This window comes from Haliotis rufescens, unplaced genomic scaffold (assembly GCF_023055435.1).
Source record: "Haliotis rufescens isolate VD_foot unplaced genomic scaffold, xgHalRufe1.0.p SCAF_5, whole genome shotgun sequence".
Lineage (NCBI taxonomy): Eukaryota > Metazoa > Mollusca > Gastropoda > Lepetellida > Haliotidae > Haliotis > Haliotis rufescens.
In genome coordinates, this window is record NW_025964223.1 from 48,237,954 (window position 1) to 48,254,276 (window position 16,323).

A 16,323-nucleotide genomic window follows, 5' to 3' on the forward strand; every position below is an offset into this window, starting at 1 on the left:
CACACAGGAAAGAAGTGAAGACTTTCTGGCTGCACATGCAAAGAGGTTTAAAAGGCAAATGATGGCACTTTTGTTGTGAATATCAATTTTTCAAGATACATTTAGTCAATTTCTAAGAGGAAAATTCCCAATATTCATAGAAAGTATTTAAATGTCCCAAAGTGCGGAAATCACACACTCAGTAATCAGCGTGGCCTAAAGCTACTGGCACAGCAGTTACTGTTTTCATTTTGCATTGGCTGATATGTTTGCTGCATTTATCTGTCTTGTGATTCTCAGCCGTTAAACATATACTGTTCCTGCTATTTCTCTTAATCCTACAAAAATAACATTGTATACACTGTTCAGTATGTGAAACGACCTTTTATCTTGATGTTTGGGTGATCAACCAGTAGCTGCCCTTGGTAGTGATTAATCCCCTAAGGAACAACTGAAGGCATCTTCTTTGTTGTTACTAAAGTGAGATAAGTTGTGTACATGGTAATCAAATGGTTGAGCAGACAGAAAAAAGACGTAAATTATTAAATGGTCCGACGCAGAAGCAGGCAGACTGTCATCGGCCTTATTCTTACGATTATTGAAACTGTGCAGCAGGTCAAAACTGGGAACATGTTTTAACCCCAGTAAGGGGAATCCCTGGAATTGTCTGTTTTACGTTATGAGTGTGTTTCAAAATCAATCTTGGTCAAGCATTTGTGATTAAGTTTGCCCTAAAGTATTAAAATCTGCAAAGTTGCCATGTTGACTTTACTTGCCCTTTAACAAGGAAGATACTAATAGTATCTAAGCTGGTTATGGATAGTTGACAGTGAGGAAGACTTCTGTTGAAAATCGGAAAATTTTATTGTGTGGTGACAGCTGAAATACAAGGATTTCCGGCACTGATGTAATAGAGGTTTTGTATTGCTAAGAATGATGAGGTTTTACTTTCAAAGATCTCTTGGTCTCACAGGAAACTTATTGAAAGCTCAGAGTACCTGGATATCTGCATCTTCTGCGTGATAACTTCCAGGCGGTTAGATGTAGTCTGGGCAGATTGCTGGACTTGGGTTGTCGTTGCAGATCTCGACAGAGAGGTAACTGGATAGGTTCCTCCATTAGTAGTCTTAGAAGTCTGGGGTGCTATCAGGATTATCATGCCATCCGTCTCCTCCACCTTGTGGATGACCTTGTCTAGGAGAGACCATGGAGGGAATCTGTATAGGGAAAGTATATAGACCCATCCAGTCCATTGATAGAGCGTCAGTCTGATGAGCTCTTGGTTTGGGTACTGGACTGACATATACATAGGAAGTTGATGATTCTGGCAGGTGGCAAATAGATCTAGGTGAGGTTTGTCCCATAACATGGTTATCCAAGCAAAGATCTGAAGATGTAAGGTCCATTCTGTTGCTACTATTTTCCTCTGGCAGGAAAGGCTGTCTGCATGGATGTTCAATTTCCCGGGTATATATCTTGCTTCCATCCAGCAATTGATGGAGTCTGCCAAGGCAAACAATCGTGTAGTCTCAATCATCAGGGGGCTGGATCTAGTTTCCCCTTGTTTCTGGATATACAGCACTACTGTGGTGTTGTCCGTGGATATGAGGATTGATGATTGAGATAGATGTATCTTCCATGCCAGGATGGCATTGTAGATGGCCTTCATTTCCTTGCAGTTGATATGAATGGTCTTCTCTCCTGTGTTCCAAGATCCATGTACTGTGAGATCGTCCATATGAGCTCCCCATCCTGTATCTGACGGGTTTGCGAATAGATGGTGTTCGGGCATGGGATAAGTCAAAGGGATGCCATTCATCACATGTTCTCTGTGGGTCCACCAATGAAGATCTTGTACTAGGTTGGTAGGTAACTGAGTCTGTAATTCTAGGTTTTGGGATCGTAGTGAATTGATCCATGTCTGTAGAGGATGTAGCATCAGCCTTCCTCTGAAGGTCATATCCTGTAGAGATGTTAAGTTGCCTAGTGGGTTGACTTGATAGTGATCATTGTGATAGTCTTGATGAATCGATTCTCTGGTGGGCACAGATATCCCTTGTTTAGTTGGAATCTTGCTCTGATGTACATGATGTCTTGAACAGTAGTAGCCTCGGACTTGACTAGCAAGCCCAGGTAGGTCACAAGTTGGATCAAGAATACACCTGTTCTTGTGTAATTTAGCTTACTCTTGGTCTGCAGCCAGGAAATCGTCCAGGTACCAATGGATTTGAGCTAGCTGGAGATGGGCAAACCTGATGACTGGGGCTGTAATCCTGGTGAATAGCCAAGAGGCTATTGATATCCCGAATGGAAAGACGTGGAATTCGTAATGCTGACTATTGATCGCAAAGCAAAGATATTTGCATGAGGATGGGTGTATTGGGACGTGAATATAGGCATCCTGTAGGTCAAGGCTGATAAGCCAGTTTCCTGTCTTCAATGTTGACCGTAACTTCTGTACGGTTTCTACTTGGAATTGTGGCAGAGGTACCAGGTATCTTTTGTTGAGGATCTTTAAGTGGATTATCATCCTCATGTCAGTTGTATTCTTTTTCGGGACTAGGAATACCGGAGAATAAAAGCCCTTGGTTTTGTTGGTCTCCACTAGTCATCTAATGGCTCGCTTTTTCAGTAGGTTCCTGACTGCAAGATCTGCTGCTAGCTTGGCTCCGACTAGCTGAAATCTGCGCCCGACAGCTCGGGACCTAAAGACAGGATCTTTCTTGAAGTGCAGTTTGTATCTGTGAGCCAAACATCTAGAATCCAGCGGTCGGGTGTAACCTGCTTCCAATTTTTGGCGTATGACAAGAGGCATCCTCTAACTGGTCCCGGAGTTGGTATTATGTTGAAAGACGTTAGCGGTAACTCCATAACATCAGCGTGGGTGGCAGTGAAGTCAGAATATACGTTCACCTCTACCTCCAGATCTACCATGGCGATAGGATCCTTGTTTCTTGTCGTCTGGCTGACGAAAAGATTCCTGAGAAGAGTGGCGCTTGTTGTACCCCCGACACAGTTGGAATGAATCCTTCCCGAAGGGGACAAACTTCTTCTTAGGATACTGTTTGTAAGACGAGTCTTTCTGGTCCCAAGAATGCTTCTTGGGTTGGGATGATCCATGAGCCTTGGCAACTAGGCTGATAGTTGATGTTTGGAATCATTCCGTTGTATCCTACCTGACTTCGTCTGTTACATGTCCCAGGTTCCCATTGAATGTCGTGAGCTGATATAGGTTGTGACATTATCAACCTCTTGGTTTGTTTAGAAACTGCTTTAGAACGAATCTGAGCTAGGAGTTGTTGACGCTGCAGCCTTAATAGCTGTGGAGTCTGATGACAGATCCTTAATCTGTGAAGCAGGCAACGTGACATAGTACTAGGGTTGCCTACTAAAGTACTGTCGGAAATGCTAGAAAACTGCTTTTTGCCTGTTAAAAAAGGATATAACTTTTCACAGACTATTGTTATTGAAATATCGAGTAACTACCGATCGACCTACCTGTGGTTTGAAGTATTTCAGTCACAAGGAGTCCTATCGACAAGTTTACAGCAGACAAATTCGAACGGAAACAGGAAGTTCACATTTATTTTAAGTCCAATGATGGCAGTCTGAAATGGGCTATAGAAATATGAGCATGTGACTCCGTTATATTGATAATAATGTAAACTTCATAAAACAACTAATCTACACACAAAAATCATTTTGAGAAAATTCTAGATATACACCTTCTAAAATGACAACATGATGATGCGGTTTCTTTGTTAACATTGCTCCCATGATGCATGTTACATTACACTTGCATAGCCATAACCATGGTACACAATATGGAGTCTAGATTGGGAAAATGTTTACAAGTTCATTACACTTTAGAGAGATAGAGGGAAACCATTTATTAATTTAGATAGGTTGAATTACCGAACTGCTCAAGCTATTGGGTTCTTAATTCATACCATCAAGTCTATGGTATGTTAAATAAAACAAAACAGGTATAGGGGTGGTCTCAAAAACAAAACTGGGACGTAAAAAGATATCAGACAGCTTTGATACAGGGTGATTAGGCGTATAGTGTACAAGCTTTATGAGCAGAAGGTAACCCTGACTTGTAGTAGAATTTTGCAGGAATTAAAGATACAATTAATGTTAACTGCACTAACTATTGCTGTCCAAGAGATGGGATTTCAATACACTGCGCGTGGCGGTGACCAAGCACTTTTCAGGGGAAAATATTCCATCCTGTCTGTGAGGTTACATTATCTCCGAACCATTCATAACTATCACAGTTAGGGTGTCCAGATAATTAACCTTGATGAATCATTCACATGTGGCTATCGGCACCCATAGACCATCAGTAAAGTCGAGGCGAAAAAGAAAAATGGTGATTTTCATAAGGAAATTATAGGAGGTGATGTGTTCATAGACTGGTTGTAACTTCAGCTATTGCCCATTTTAAACAACCTCAGTGTGATTGTCATAGATAACACCAGTTAATATAACGTTTAGTAATCAGATACTGTCTTCAAAACCATGAGTAGTCTGAAGGTGACCATACAGGAATATATGACATTGTCGACTTCAGACCGTATGAGACGAAAGTTCAACTAATGGAGAAAATTCGGCTGAATAAGAACCCTGTAAAGTACAGGACATATGTGCTGGCAGCACAACACGGTCACGTTGTCTTACGTACGCCAGTCAGACATTGTGAACTCAACCCTGTTGTGTCCATCTTGGCTGAGTGTAAAGGGTTCGTGGCAAGACAAAACACAACATTCCAAAGTACAGATTCATATACGTCATCAAATGCTACCTCAAGAAATAATCTGAAGAACAACAAATACTTCTGGATTCCAAAACCACAACCTTCCAATACTCATCCCATTTCATAGCTCTTAACTATTCCATCATGTTTCCAAGCAAATATAATGCAGTACATATCCTAAATTGCTACCCCATCACCACACATGTCAATTAAGTACAATAACATCAATATTTTTAGACCACCCCCAAATTGGTGACATTTGCACCTGTGAGAATGCACGCGACGTTGTGAGGTCATCACCTCAGGACAGGTACGTGTTATTACCTCAGGTTATAGGCCATTTCATACATGCATGACAACACGTGAATATTTTCTAAGTTGATCATCATTTTACCTGTAAAAGTACATTTTAAGGATAATCACAGTGTCAGTTAGGAAAGGCTAGATTAGGGCAATTTGCGTTATTTTGATATATGCTCTTTATAGTTTTTGATTTGTATTTATGAAATGAAGCCAGAAAAGCAGTTTTCTAGTATGACCGACAGTACTTGAGCTTCACAGGAAATCTTCATCCAAACTTGGATAAGACGGAAGTGGTTTTATATAACTTACATTTCAATGGAGGTAAGGGTAGTTGTTCCTCATGTCTTAGCTTGAGCAGACTTTCAGACATCTGGTCTACAACCTTGCCTGCATAGCTCAGCATGGGAGCATGACATCCCCCATATACCAGCATCTGAGGTGGCAAATTGTCTGTCACAGGAGGTTGGAGTACAGGCATGAGATGATATAACTCTTCGACAAGTTCTTCAAACATATATCCCTCTGCATAATCCTGTTAATGTCAGTCGTCAGCCTGATTGGTATCACCATAGTACTCTGCTTCCACCATCGAGTGACTGAGGGTAGCTCCCATGGGGGGTGTATAATCATGGTAGTCTGCCATGTAATCCCAGAGAGGTTCATCTTCTGCTGGTGTCCAGGATTCCGGTACGATCAAAGACCGTTTGGCTTGTGATGGCTGCCCTAGAGTACGGTGATCTCCTCTGGGTCGGTATGACGTTCAGCGTGACGGTCCCCTGTAGTCTGTGCAGCTGGCTTGGGTGCCGTCTGTTGATGAAGATCATATGGTAAGCCTATCAACTGGATAGTTGGTGGATTAGCCCTGAGTCAATGTTGTTGCCCTATCGTGACCTACTGATCGGCTGATTGAACAGCTTGTCGGTCTGTGCCGTGCAGTGACAGTATAGTGTCTTGGCTTTGGGAGTTTAGCCTTGCCATACCCTGCTAGGACCCAAGCAAAGATCTTCTATCTGACCGTGTATCACGGAACGGAAAAGCCTGCTTGCTAATACCCGGCTGGTCAGATGGCTGGTCAGACTGCTGATCAGTCGGCTGGCTGTACGGCTGATTGATCGACAAGCTGTATGGCTGATCGGTTGGTTGTACTGGCTGGTTGCCAAACTTGCCACAGCCATTAGGAAGAGTTCCATTGAAGAATGATCTCTGATGTCAGTAATATTTGTGTAGTACTCATAAGAAAAATCACCAGTGGCCGAGACATCATCAGTGGTCAAATAAAAAAATATAATGCCAATCTGCTTAGGCAACTGCGTGAGAATATCTAGACTAAATGTCATCCAAAACTCACTGGAGGTGTAATGTTCAACCAGGACTACCATCAATAGCAGGAGTGTGTGGACCTCAGAGGGCATTATGATTAAAAATAATTAGCAACCAGCCCCATGAATGCGGTCAATCATAGTAAGCCTCAGGATTTTTCAGTCACCACTTGTATCATGGTTCTGTGTCTGGTATTGTTGTATTCAGTAGCAGAAGCCCCTGTCAATAAGCCAATCCCACTTAGCTTGGGGCCTTGCTGTACCTTGTTTCCCACATTTGTGCTGAGACAACAAAAACAAACACAGTTGAACCGATCAACTCAACTCGAAAGGTTGCACGGGAATCACACACTTTGAGACGCCCAACGCTAACACCGTATTCGTGCGTGAGTGATTCCCGTGCAACCTTTCGAGTTGAGTTGATTGGTTCAACTGTGTCATATGGCCCTGTGACGCAGGGGTAGCATTATGCAGATGGCTGTTACAATGAATGCTCATTCCACCCGTGACGAACAGGTCTGGTTGTTGATGAAATATTGTGATAGCTAATTAGACAGATATTTTATTCATGCACTGATTGTCTTTAAATGTAATATCCAGTTATGTATGACTACTCTCATACCAAATTTGACTGGAGTAGGTCCAATAGTTTTTCAGATATTGTAGTAAACGTTGGTACCATAAATTACCTTCCAGACTATAATGCTGGTGCCTTTCTCAGAAGAGACTGCCACTCTTGCCGCGAACAACCTGTGGTAATCATAGTTGGCTGTCCCACCATAATGAGTGGCCAAATCAATCACTGTCTGTTCATGGCCGTCTAGTTGACGTCGTTTCTCTGCATTGCCAGCACAGTATATGTCCTTGTATATTCCAAATGCCTTGATGAATTCTCCAAGTGTTAATGAGCGATTATTCCTTGGTTCATCACGTAAGTTTAAAGTCTGTCCTTTAAAATCTGACAGTCTGTCTAAATTTGCCTGATTTGGCAGAAGAAGCAAGGCTAAATTTACATATTTACCTTGTTGTATTCTCCTTTTTAGAGTGGAGGAAATGGTGTGTATGTGTGGCAGTGAATCCGAGGGTACATCCCTGTGTAGCTGTCTGGGAACATCACTACTTGCTCCTGTGGCTTGTCTTGACTCCTCTCTGGGTTGTCGTTGTCACTGGTGGTGGTAAATATACATGTAGGAGGTTGTAATTGTTGTCCCAAGTTCATGACGATAGACTTCAATTCGGCGATCTCCCTTTGTAATGAAAACACTGTCACTGTATTTTCTGTGGCACTAGCAGAATTTATCAGAGCAAAATCCTGTGAACTGTCTCTCTGTAGCGGCGCATCAGTGTCTTGATCTTGACTGACTGGAGCTGGTTGAGAGATCATAGCGGTGGTGACCTGACCGTGCTGTTGGTTCCTGTCATCACCCTCAGATTTCATTGTAGCTCTGCATTAATGTCCGTCTGAACCAGGAAGCGGGCACATTGACACCCATGTCTGTCAGACATCGAATATCAGCTGCTTTTAAATATGGAGAGCGTCTGTTTATATTCCTGTCAGAGGAAGCTGGGCTAGACATTTCGCCACAATCGTCCCCATTGTTGTTTTCATTCAGGTCAGAGGTCGTTTCCTGCTTAAACCTTTATGTTGATTGAGATCTGGCTTTAGATCGTCATCTGTCAGCCATTGTTACGATTAAAACAAACAGTTGTACAGCATAACATGACAGGATGGCAAAGTATTGTTGTAGATTTTCCTTGGATGACCATGATTCATAATGACAGCTGAGAGAACAATGGAAACAAGCTAAATGACATTGAGGCTCTTGTTGTTAATATATAGATAAACAAAATGCATATCATATCAGCACTCAGCCATAATTGAGATCGAGGTGTGAACAGAACTCCTTCCAGGGATCAATAAAGATCTCAATGAGATGTTCTTCCTCAAGCAATTTAACTACATCCAGTCACATCTTTTAGAATAGGCAGCCACATAAGAGATAAGGTAGTCAGGTAGGGTTTAAATTTCCTTAACATAATATCAAACCAATCAAAGCTCATGAGGGTGGTAGGTATTTGTTATGTTTTCTCATTGGAACCCCTTTTTCCACAATCATGTATTACTGGAAGATAGGTCCTCTTCCTGAGCTTACAGCTGGTGTTTAAGATCAGTCACAGCATACTGAAGACTTGTGGTAGAGACGGCATGTTCTTAACCAACCTCACTGGCACCCAACAAAGTTCCTAAAGGGTCTGATATTAGCACCAAGCTATGGCCCTGTTACTACTTATTAACATAAGCCCTGCCATGACCATCAACTGAAAGCACATTCCATAGCACACAGCTATCAGTTCTGCCATCACCTATAAAATATGTCTGCCAGTAACAACAAAATGTGAAACATCAGCCAGGATGTGTCACACCATTTTCTTCCAAGCCTGCAAACTGAACTGGGTAGCCAGCAATTACAAATTGCCACTATCAGCCAAAGGAAAAATAACCTCCCCTACCAGCAAGTATGTCACAATCAAGCCCCTTGTTGGGTTATCAAGATTTGAAAACCAGCACTCAGAACACGGCAACCACACACCACCCCTAATTCCACATCTGACATCATATACTATTATCAATTATTGAGGAGTAATGATGAAGGGCAACATGTTTTGCCAAATTCAGCAATGTCCTGCAGTTTGAGAGCTAAAACTTTATAAATCATGACATTTACGTTACACATTCATAACATCAATCAGGTTTTACTCGAATTTAATTTAAGTAAATAATTTGACAGCCTGAATGATTTCCTCTAAATCATGTACAAACGTTACACTTACCCTCACAAGATTATCAAAGGACTTGAAAGCTGCATTTGTTATTCGTTCTTGCAGAACATTACTGAGGCCTGATATATTCTCATTCAGGAACACATGACAGCAATCCATGTGTGTCATCTGAAAAGAGATATTAATCTTTCATATAACTTTTGATACAATATATATATATATTGTTGAGACAATCTCATATGAAACTGCAGGCATATAGACACTAACTAGCCAGAGTGTGAAGTCTGTCGAGAGGATATGTCACTGTCATGTAATGTGAGGAACTTCATAATAATACTCCTCTAAGTTATTTATAGTTATCACAACAAACATTCACAGAAATTATCGCCACATTTTGTAAAGCTTTGTTTGTTGTTTTACACTTCAGTCAGCAATAGTCCAGCTATGTCATCGCATAGTCTGTTGACATAATTAAGGTCAGGGATTCCCATTACAATCCAATTCAACAAGTAAAAAGATTCTAATACAGGTCCTCACAGAGTTTTCAGGTACTGCAGTTTTTCAAACAACATACACTACATTTCAAAAGTTTATTCCCCTGTATTGCAGAAATGTTTCAGGATACGTTCCCAATCCTGCCATGAAAGTGACACAAAAATGCTGGGATAATACCATGGAGTGGCATGCTAGTGCCCCAAAAGCTGTGCAATAGTGCCGCAAAAGTGGTGCCATATTGGTACAGAAATGCTGTTGTGTGTTACTTTATGTATATTGGATGCAAAGATACATGTACATGTATGTTCAGTCTAACCTGGGGCTATATTAAGCCTATGCAAAATATTTGTTCCTCATGCTATATTTAGAAAGGTGTAGCCAGTTATATCCATTAACAGAACAAAGCTTTACATGGACATGTTCTTAAAAAGTGGTTTTTTTCTCTGCATGGATACAACACCTATTCTATATTAATCAATAAGAAATTCATAGGCAAATATTTATATTCACTAATGTGTGAAAGTCAGGCTTACAGATTATATGGAACAGTATGGCTTATATGATAAGTTCGAATCGGCTTACAGGCCAGCTCACTCAACAGAAACTTGTCTTCTGAGAGTCATGAATGATCTGCTGGCAGCTTCTGATAAAAGCAAGGTAGGACTCAACCCTGATAAGACCGAGGTCATACTCACAGGGAATACCCGATCTGTTGCATCAATATCCGAGTCATTCTTGACTGTTGATGGAGTTGATAACCCCTTATATTTGACTGTCAAAGACCTCAGAGTCTCACAATATCTGCAAAAGTTTCTACTTCCACATTCGAAATATCAGTCAGATAAGACCCATGTTGACATACATCAGCTCGTGAGGTCACTTAACCTATCCAGGTTGGACTATGCTAACAGTCTGCTCATTATTATCAAACAGGATCTATGTAGCAAATTGCATCGTGTGCAGAATGCTGCTGCCAGATTGATATGTAGACGAAATAAGCGTGCATATGTCACACCTTTATTAAAATCATTACACTGGCTTCCAATAAGATCTAGGATTGAATACAAAGTCGTGTGCATTGCATACCAGTGCTACTATAGTACAGCACCTTCCAAACTCCAGTTTAGTGTCCCTATGGTCTCACTCAAACATTCGGCAACGGAACTTTTGCTCATACTGCATCTGTGCTCTGGAATTCCCTTCCAGTGGAAATTAGGCAATCTCCAACTCTGGACACTTTCAAGACAAAAATAAAGACTTATCTCTTTAGATGTGTCTATGACCCTGTGTGAGGCGGAAATGGCGCTGAAGAAATGGACTTTATTATTATTATTAATGTGTGTGACATTCATGATAACTCATTTGTATCAGTTATTAATTGTCTTTGGAATCAGGAGTAGTGTATGGGAACGCAATTCCCAGTGGTGCCTGAATACAGTGATTGTGTATTTCTAGATTCACCCCAATTTTGGTCCTCAGTTCATCTGATTCATACACACTAAGGACCTGCATTCTTCTACCACATGATCCATAAATGTCTGAAATGCTGAGTGTTGACAGTGGCTATCAACACCTACCCACTTGTTATATTGCTTTGGCTACAAAAAAAACCCCAGAAATGTTCAATGTTGAAATTACAAACCCCAGGACTTTGTGTCTGCATTAAGTCTATGCTTAAGATTTGGTACATAAAAGAGGCAAATGAACAGGTGGCATAGGGGTATTAGATGGCTTGGTGAATAATATAATTAATATACTTATACTTAATACTTGGTGATATAAACAGTCGTAATAGATCATGTCATTCTGTGTATCTGGGTAATAGGCATTACACAATATGAGTTGCTGATCTGACTTCTACATCTACATGTATTAAATACAGGTTCGCCTAAACTTGAATTACGTTATGCAGATTGATGATGCTATTTGTTTTGCCAAACAAATGTTCAAATGATTTTAGTAACACAGCTAGCTTCAGTTACAGCAAATACAATCTTTAAAAAATATGAAATCAGGTCTATGTTTGTGAATATGAACAACTCCTTCCTGTGTGATGCACAGATATGCATTACCAAGCAGCATCATGTGCTGCAATCAGCAATTCAGCTTATTGAGCCATTCTGATTTTAACATTTATTTCCTCAATTATCATATGTACACATGTATACCATCCCAGTGACAGAAATATAACCTGTTTTGTTGAATAGATAGACAAACATAATATCCAAATTACTCTCCAAAAATTACATTAATTTCAAGACCATGCACATCACATAACAACACTGAAAAAGGAAACAATAAATCAAAAGGGAAAATAGGTGTGGTAAGGAGATTGACTATGTAGGTCAAGGAATAAGAATGTCCTTGCTTGACAACGGTATAAGGATCTATACCGAAACGTCGCCTTTACAGTATTAAGGAAGTTGTTATCCATAAATTGTGTCTACTTTGTCAAGAAATAATGAAGTCAAGACAGCAAAAACTAAGATAATGAAAACAATATTAGCGTCTAAAATGAACTCACATACCAGTTGTGAAATATGTAACATAAACAAAAGAGACCAAATGAAAGAAAGGGGTTGGGTTTCAATTCAGCTTTTTTCAATAATATTGGGAAGCCATGATTTATTTTTACTGGATAGACAATGCATGTCAGTCATGCTAACATTTTTTACCTGTATGTCGTGGTTTCATAAATTCATATGGGATGGATGTGTTCTTAAGTTTTACAAATACTAATACTATAATGATAGTGGCGTGAAAGTGTTGCAAAAGTCCCGCGATCTTGTAACATGTTGTTGCGAAAGTTGTTGAAAGTTGTGCAATAGTTTCACGTTAAAGCCTCAAAAGTGGTGCGATAATTCTGTGTTAGTGCTGCAATAGTGGCAGGAAAGTTTCATGAAAATAGGGAAAGTTACTTATGAAATGTAGTGTAGTCAGCAATGGCTAAAGTGAATATGATGGTGTCAAGGAGAAACATATAATCATTATCACCAACAGCATGGTTGCAGACAAAATACAGGAATAATGGCAATGATGTAATAGAGGTAGAGGATTCGCAAGAATTACTGATAACACAACTGACCATTAACCAAAATGGCTGATAATGTATAATATTTTGCATATACCTCTGACAGGACAGCTTCAACTCCATTCAAAAGGACAGTTTGCAATTGGTCATTTGTTCTTGAACTTCCAAAGTCAAGCTTCAGCAAACAGTTCCAGTTCTGACAAAATGTACAAAAAACATAAAGTATCCTGACAAAATAGATATACAGTAAGCTATGTTTATATCGAACACGCCTATAAGGAACTGACCGATATAACAAATCGTCCTTAATATATTCTCAAATACATACAAAACGCCAACACCAGACGTCAATAAGCCTCAATCATCTGAGAACCTAGTAAGGTTTAGTGCTTATTTGTTTAATTATCTCTTTGTAGATTTATATCATGTTTTCTACCCCAAGTGTACTGCCATATACACACTGACTACTGCAAGAAAATGCATTTTATAACATACATTTGTATACATAATTATTTGAATCGGATTTACTTACAAGAAGTACTTTCCTATAAACAGTTGCTTCTGTGGCATAGGTCTTTCAGTTAAATGTTTCAGTGTGATTTGAACTAACTGACTTCAGTCAGAATAAAAAAAATTCAAAGTCAAGGCAAAATTTACATTTAAACATGATTACAGGAAACTAGGAAACTAGTTCTAGTTGTAGAACTAGATCCAACATACTTAACAGAATGTATCAAATTATATTGAAGAATAAAGAGTGTATAGAATTTGTTAATCACAATACAATTTCAGAAAAAAAAAACAGAAATGTATATCGTTAACACCTATCCTTAGTGACATAACAAAAATCATATGTCAATAGAGTAAATGACACTCACCTGAAGGCATCTGCCACGCATTACTGTTTGAGAAAACAGTGTCTGCATCCAAATATTGATAACTTTCCAACATTCCAGAATCTGATCGTCTCCTTCTTTTACACTATCCAGTTTAGAAGCTGCATGTTCATCTTCATGAAATGTACAGTCATAGACACTTGATGCAAACAAGTCTGCAGCTGCATAGATGAATTCATCTGTGCGTGGTGTATACCACTGGTACTTTTTTATCAAATCTGTTGTAATCTTCAAAGTCAAGTTTCTTTCTGCAAAGCACTTCTCCAAGGAGCTAGTCCAATTTAAACACAAAAGGAGATAACTAAACATATTATACCTCCCAACAATACTCTAGAATTAATTCACAAATTAACAGTACTTCCAAACATGCTAAAGGGCTGGATTTATCATGTCACCTCTTAACATCCATGAGATATTTAATTATTATCAGCTCGGGTATTGAGGACTAATTGACAAATATGAAATAGATAATTAAATTTCATCAATGTTTCTCCAACAATGAATGTTACATATAATAAAAGAGTGCCTTGACACTGTAACTCACCTTAATATGTAGACAAAAACAAAGACATCTACAAAACCACAGTTGTTGTCACCATTTGTATTCAAATAATTTCTGCATAAATACTAGTAAGTAACACTAAAATCTATTGAACTGAGCAAATATTATGTTATCATAAGGAGAAACATGTATGTCAAAGTCTGACAAATTCAAAGGAGAAGACATTTTCAGAGGCAAAAATGCATTTTAGGAGAATTTTAGAGCACAGTCAAAACAATATGTCAAATATAACAAACTGAACATTTACAAACAAAGACAACAAACAAAGCATGTTACTTGAACTCTTTACTTACACGTTTGGCATTAGGGAGTTCTAAGGTTAAAGGTATTGAGTAAGAGTTGCATGCCCTTGCTCTGAATTTGGGCATCAAAGGGTTTCGCACCCATTAGTGAGATGCTGAGTCGCCTTGAAGTCAAACGAAGGCAAAAAATTAGTTGGGGTTTCGAGCCCACAACCTACCAATGACCAGCGGATTCCCCTGAATTACAGAGGGGATGATTATTCCGTGATACGAAAATACCTTTAACCACCACCCCAAAAAACAACAACATATCTGATCATGTTGCATATGAATATTAGTTGTAGCATTTAAATATAAATGATATTGGTAACATAACAGGAAGAGAAAAGAAGTATCAATTGGTGGATACAGTTGGGGAGGTGGTGGGATACAAAGTTTACGAACTAATGTTATGATCGAGCTACAGATGGTGGTGTGAATGCTCAGAATTGTCACTACACAATGTCGCTTCACACAAACACAAATGTACACAAATACGTAATAAATCTGATGATCATCAATACTCTTACTACGGACTGCATAAATACTATCAACTGTACGTAATAAGAAATTTTATTATGCCTGAGATATTAGTATGCTTATGCAATGTACTTGAAATATTGTCACCAGTCGCATACAACAAATAAAATTATAACATAAACCTATTGTTGTAATGGAATGAAAACAAGATGTATGTCTATGGTTTTAAACAAACCTCAGTATTTTGAAGTGTCAGTATATGTTGAGCCACACTACTAAAGACATATGTTCCAAATATCATTACATTTTAAGTAAAAAAAAGTGAGTAATAGCAATAAAAAATAGGACTTTTCAGTATGGTCAAAGTGTAAAGCTTAAATCAAGGACACAATTTACAATATATCAAAATTTACAAGTTTACAATCTCAGAAAAGAAAAAGTTCAATACTGTCAAAACATTTGATTTTTCTACTTTGTACACCACTATCCCACATGACACATTTAATGAAAAACTTCATTCCTTGATCCATGGGGGCTTTTGTTACAAAACGTGGTGATCATAGAAATAGTTACATATCCATCTTCAGGGGTTCAGGTCATTTGTGAAAAATGAAAGCAAATGCCATCTGAGGTTCACTGAGAAAACAATAAGTGAAATGCTTGACTTTCTAATTGATAGCATCTATGTAAAATTCGGGGGTAAGACATTAAGGCAAGAAGTAGGCATCAGCATTGGCACCAAGTGCGCTCCCCTTCTTGCTGATCTGTCATTTTATGCATATAAATTAGAATTTTTGCACAGGTTGGCAAAACAAGGTAATTTAGGGAAGAAGTTTAACTTAAGCTTCAAGTCATTTGATGATCTGATGCCGTTCAATAACAATCAATTAGGCAATTCCCTTCCACTGATTTACCCACCTGAAATAGGAATGGAGGAGACCAGTGTGACTGCCTCGACTGTTTCATATTAAGATCTATGCATAAAGATTAAGAGTGAGAAAACACTCTCCACAAGACTGTATGACAAGAGGGATGACTTCAACTTTCCAATAGTCAACATTCCCTTTATGTCGAGCAATATTCCTGCAGCTCTATCCTTCAGTGTCTACATTTCACAACTTTTGAGGTATACTCGAGCATCATACAACTCATGCTCAGAAATTGTTTGGTTAAGGTTACAACATTCAAGGCCTCAGTAAACCTTTCAATGTTTTAGGGTAGGCATGTGGAGGACATTTACAAATTGTGACAAAAAAATAATGTCCAATGCAATTCCTTACATGTCTTTTGACTTGTACCATATGTTCCAGTGGGTTTTTTTCCAGGTGAACAATTGATTTGCCTTTGCATGTGTTTGTGATGGGTACCACCCCAGTGGGACAGGATACACTCACCTTTTCATTATCATCATTATTTGATATTTGTTTTTTGTATTTG

At 39.0% G+C, this 16,323-nt stretch overlaps 1 protein-coding gene across 1 annotated transcript in view; it reads right to left on the reverse strand.

Annotated features, from left to right (window-relative positions):
* Positions 1–16,323, reverse strand: part of LOC124137117 (E3 ubiquitin-protein ligase rnf213-alpha-like) — a 389,816-nt gene that overhangs the window by 230,646 nt on the left and 142,847 nt on the right. Inside the window, exons 12-14 of the mRNA XM_048383821.1 lie at positions 13,546–13,834; positions 12,765–12,863; positions 9,193–9,309 (exon numbers count right to left, since the gene is read on the reverse strand). Coding sequence (XP_048239778.1) covers positions 9,193–9,309; positions 12,765–12,863; positions 13,546–13,834 — 505 coding nt within the window. The remainder of the gene's footprint in view (positions 1–9,192; positions 9,310–12,764; positions 12,864–13,545; positions 13,835–16,323) is intronic.